Genomic DNA, 4,951 nt, shown 5'->3' on the forward strand with positions numbered 1-4,951 from the left:
TTCCAGCTCTTAGCCAAGAGCTGCAGGGGAATCCAGAGAAGAGTCTTCAGGTTTGGCTCACTATCTGGGAGACATGGAACGTGGGATGGATGCGGAGACTCGAAGGAAGGTGCAGGCATACGGCAGAGGGGTTTATAACCTGGGCAATCTTGTAGGGGCCAATGAATCTGGAAAACAACTTACGAGACATTCCCTTGAGGGGAATGTCCCGAGTGGAAAGCCATACCTCCTGACCAATGACATACTCTGGGGCAGGGCGTCTCTTGGAGTCCGCAAAGCGCTTAGAAGACTCAGAAGAGCGGTTGAGGGCGGCGATGGTGTCCCTCCAGACACGTTGACAGCGACGGATGTGGTGATTGACAGATTGGACCAAAATCTCTCTCTCGTCTGCTGGAAAAAGAGGAGGCTGATATCCGAGACTAACCTGAAATAGAGATTGACCGGTGGAGGCAGACTTGAGGGAGTTGTGGGCGTATTCGATCCACGTGAGATATTGACTCCAGTCAGTGGGATTGTTGGAGGTCAGACAGCGGAGAGTCGATTCGAGCTGTTGGTTCATTCTCTCTGTCTGACCATTGGACTGTGAATGATAACCAGAAGTAAGTGATGACTTACAATTCAGAGCAGCACAGAAAGCCTTCCAGACTTGGGAGATAAACTGTGGTCCACGGTCGGAGAGTATTTCCTGGGGTATTCCATGGAGCCGGAAAACATGCTTCACTAGGAGCTGTGCAGTCTGAAAGGCCGTGGGAAGTTTCCTGAGAGGAATCAGATGAAATGACTTCGAAAATCGGTCGACAATGGTAAAAATTGTTGAAATACCTCTGGAGATAGGGAGACCAGTGACAAAATCGATGGCGATGTGAGACCAGGGACGAGTTGGAACAGGAAGAGGATTCAACAGGCCAGAGGGCGGTTGATGTGAGGTTTTGTTTCTGGCGCATACACTGCATGAAAAGTGAGATTTTCGTCCCCGTAAACTCCCGCAGATCTCCCTGATTTTCGTCAGTTTCCGACAATTTGCAACCCGTGCTTGTCCGCGTTTGTCGTGCCACAAATTGTCGGAAACGGACCATGACGTATGTGCAGAGCGATCAGCTGTACTAATGGCCCTAATTAGCATATGAATGCAGCAAACCCGCGCGGCTGGCCAGGTCCGGCTGGAATAACCTACCCAGTATTGGCCGAAACCACTATTNATCATGCTAAATATTAAATAGTATTTAATATTTAGCATGATTCAATAACAAAGTTAGTTTAAAAAGTTTACCTATTTCTGATTTGATTACATCAGACAACTAATTGATACCCAGGAGAAAAACATACTTCTATCAGATTTCTGCAGAACTTAACCTTCATATAAAATCAGAAACCTTCCCTCATAGCTTTTGACTGGACAAATAGATCCAACAGTGATACATCTGAGGTAGGAAATCTTTTGTACTTTTTATCCGTAGTATGACGTTTCAGCTTTCCCATTTTCTATAATTAGCCTTATTAATGAAAAATGATGAACATAGTAATATACATATAGGTAACAATTAGCTAAGAGTTCTTTCTTTCAAACTCAAACTTTGATTATCTCAAGGAATTCACAAATTCAGCTCCATTTTATATACTGATTATTTATGTGGTGTATTAAAATGCTTTAGGTTCTAACTTTTACCTCTTTATTGTCTTGACTAAAACACAAAAAGATGCCAAGTGTTTAAGGTCATTTGTCTTAATTTTACTGAAAGCTGGGTTTTCATAAAAAAAACTGCTTACAAATTATTTCCTAGGGTAGACTGGCTTCACAGGCTGTTCATCTACAGACATGGATAGTTAAATGAAAACGTTGATTTTAAAAAACTTACAAAGGTACGGTAAATAAATTAGGGGCACTGATAGCTGTCACTCTATGACAGGAGGGCAGACATGTCACCACAACGGAGTATTAAGTTCCCCAAATATATCTCAATTAACAAAATGTGGTTGTTGTAAATACAGCTTGTGAAACCTTAGACAAGTCCAATGTCTGATTTATTCAATAATAATATCAGTCAGCCTGCATTTTTCTATGTTCTCCCCAATACACGTTTCAAATCTTTCTATGCTTGTTTGACAGAGACAGATAAAAAGAATATGAGTAGCAAAAGAGTTGGCTTGTGTAAAAACATAGACAGAGGGAGGTTTATGCTAGACAAGATTAAATAACATAAATAATATTTTAAAGGCTAAGTTGTGCAGCAGATGATATTAAAAAGCAACAGAGAAAGGAAAACTTCTGTGAAGTTAATAAAAAAAACATTCAGGTAAAATCCTTTCCTGACTCTACTATCTTAAAATATGTCCATTACTGTTCTCAAATCCTTTGTACATTTTCTGTTGTTCAGCAAGTATCACCAGCCTTTTTTATGTATATATTTGTATATTTTACTCCCAAAAAACATCTATAAAATAATTTATACATAAATTCAGTAGGATATTTTCTTGAGCAAAAGAAAAATATTATTTCAGATTAAACTTGGCAGGTACAATTTTTATGTTTCTGTTCCAAAAAAGTTATTATTTTTGTTTATTCATTTTGGTATAATTATGATAACATGATCTAGTTTAGTTCATTCTTAGTTGTGGAATAGCAGAAATCAAATAGTCAAAATTTGTTTGAATTAAAACAGTTCTTCTCTCTTACCTTCATTAAAAGTAATAAAGATTGGTTTTGATCTTGTCAGGTAATTGTAAACTTGAGTTTGAGCTTACTTTAGGTAGTCTATGTACATTAAAAGTAGTAAAAACCCCTTTATGCAAGCCGACAATGGAAAGCTTACTTCACTGTCCTTTTGATCCATCATAAACAGCAAATTTGGAGAAAGAAACTCCTGAGAAAGGAATTTAGTGCTATTGAAAAAGCTTGCTTTAAAGATGACCATTTCATAAATATTCACAAATATCACATCAATATCACAGCAATATGGGCTGAGCCCTTTAAGGCTTATACTGTAGATATCTGCTGGATATCCAACACCTTAGGCCAAAATAAATAAATAAAAATAACATACATTTTATCTCTGAGACAATAACAAATCAAATGTTACAATGACATTTTTATACAACTACCATATGCTTCTCAACATGGTTACTCGTTTGCAACAGGAAGGTCATTGACAGAGTGAAGCATGGGGTTCACATCTGCTCTAGGGAATATTTATCAAGATAATCTGGTTCAGAGTTCAATCTGTTTTTAAAGTCTTAGAACACAGGTCAAATACACAAAATACTGAAAATGTTTAAAAATACAATAGAAAACATACAGCATGTTTTGTGTAACACACGAGACAGACACCAAATCTTTTATTTAAACACTAAATGTTTCAGTATGCAATACAAATTTAACCCTATTAAATTGATTTTGTTTTTTAACAGAATTTTCTGTTTTAATAAACAAGAATATTTGAGCTCCCAGATGAATTCCTCATCTTTGAACTTCAACATGTCCAGGGCCCTGACTTACAGAGATTCTCCAGGCACTGCTGTGGCAAAGAATGTGCTCATTATGGCTCTGGGCATTTCCATCAACTATATCAATGGAACACTGATTCACACCTTCAGAAAACACCAAGTCAGTTTTTGTCATCCTTCACTATGAGTTGTTCCTGTCAAAATGTTTGAATAAAACCCAGCATTATGAATGAAAAGAACTAAAAATAAACTTTCCTTCTCTTCCAGATATTTTACATGAATCCTCGTTACATCCTTTTCATCCATCTGGTGGTAAATGATATGATCCAGTTGACTGCATCAATCAGCCTATTTGTCATTAGTTACGTCTTCTACAAAATCAACGCCTCCTTCTGTTGCTTTATCGTAACCTTTGCTGTTTTCACCACTGTCAATACTCCTTTAAATTTAGCCCTGATGGCGGTGGAGTGCTACATTGCTGTTTGTTTCCCGTTGCAACATGCTGAACTCTGCACCATAAAACGAACGTATTTTCTCATAGGTTGTATTTGGGTTTTGAGCGCAGCATCGATTTTACCAGACATATTTATTATCCTTGCAACAGAGCCTCTATGGTTATTTCACGCCACAATATTTTGCCAAAGAGACAACCTGTTCCGACGCCCAATAAATATACAAAAAAGGGATGTTTCTCATATCATTTTTTTAACTGGAGTTTGGTTCACCCTTTTCTTTACCTACTTCAGGATATTTTTTGTTGCTCAAGCTGCTAACTCAGCCAAAGGAAAAGCAAAAAGTGCCAGAAATACCATCCTGCTTCATGGAGTTCAGCTGCTTTTGTGTATGCTAACATATGTAGCTCCTTTGGCACAAAAGATTTTTTTGTTCCTGGCTCCTGCATATTCTGTCCAGATCCTTTTTGTTTTGTACATATTGATCCAGATTCTGCCCAGGTTGGTCAGTCCTATTGTGTATGGGCTACGAGACTGCACATTCAAACAGTACTTGGGGAAGTATTTTCTGTGTACTGTTAGAGCAGCCAATAAACTGCATCCATCAGCGAAGCTTTCAGTATCCTGAATTGGATCATTATAAAGCACGTGGTTTCCTGTCCTGTACTTAGATAAAGCAATCAAACAAATGATTTTGAAATCATTCAAATATGGGGAAAAAATAGATCCGTGTAATTTCACAATTAAACATTTTGTGAATCATACCATAAATCAAAGTATTTTCAAATCTAAAAACTATATTGCTAAATATATCTTAACGGTCTTTTTTTTTTACGGCCTTGAGGCAGGACCTATGAGAAATATTATCCTGATCCAAATTGTGCAAATTTTGCTCCTAGCATCTGTTCCTTGCTCTTTTTCCAACAGTAAGAACGCTGTCATGGGGAGGAAAGGAACACTATGCTGAACCTGAGCAGCCTTTTACCTTCCTGATGTCATTAGGTGATAGAACACATTGCTGGATGATGCTTTTCAAATTGAAGTAATACAAATGTAGA

General features: G+C 37.7%; 1 protein-coding gene across 1 annotated transcript; it reads left to right on the plus strand.

Annotated features, from left to right (window-relative positions):
• The first annotated feature begins 1,393 nt into the window (after positions 1–1,393).
• On the plus strand, positions 1,394–4,569 carry LOC107100239 (olfactory receptor 1N2-like). The gene is made up of 3 exons (XM_015398655.1): positions 1,394–1,426; positions 3,406–3,601; positions 3,709–4,569. Exons 2-3 carry the CDS (start codon positions 3,446–3,448, stop codon positions 4,519–4,521), a joined length of 969 nt encoding a protein of 322 aa, XP_015254141.1. The 5' UTR covers positions 1,394–1,426; positions 3,406–3,445; the 3' UTR covers positions 4,522–4,569.
• Positions 4,570–4,951: the final 382 nt, after the last annotated feature.

The sequence above is a fragment of the Cyprinodon variegatus genome, unplaced genomic scaffold (genome assembly GCF_000732505.1).
Source record: "Cyprinodon variegatus isolate N-32 unplaced genomic scaffold, C_variegatus-1.0 Scaffold947, whole genome shotgun sequence".
NCBI lineage: Eukaryota > Metazoa > Chordata > Actinopteri > Cyprinodontiformes > Cyprinodontidae > Cyprinodon > Cyprinodon variegatus.

Excerpts from the sequence above, each read along its gene's own strand:
- LOC107100239 (XM_015398655.1), top strand. The coding sequence starts at position 3,446 with ATGAATTCCTCATCTTTGAACTTCAACATGTCCAGGGCCCTGACTTAC. Across the intron at positions 3,602-3,708 it reads ACACCTTCAGAAAACACCAA|ATATTTTACATGAATCCTCG; the intron begins GTCAGTTTTTGT and ends CTTCTCTTCCAG.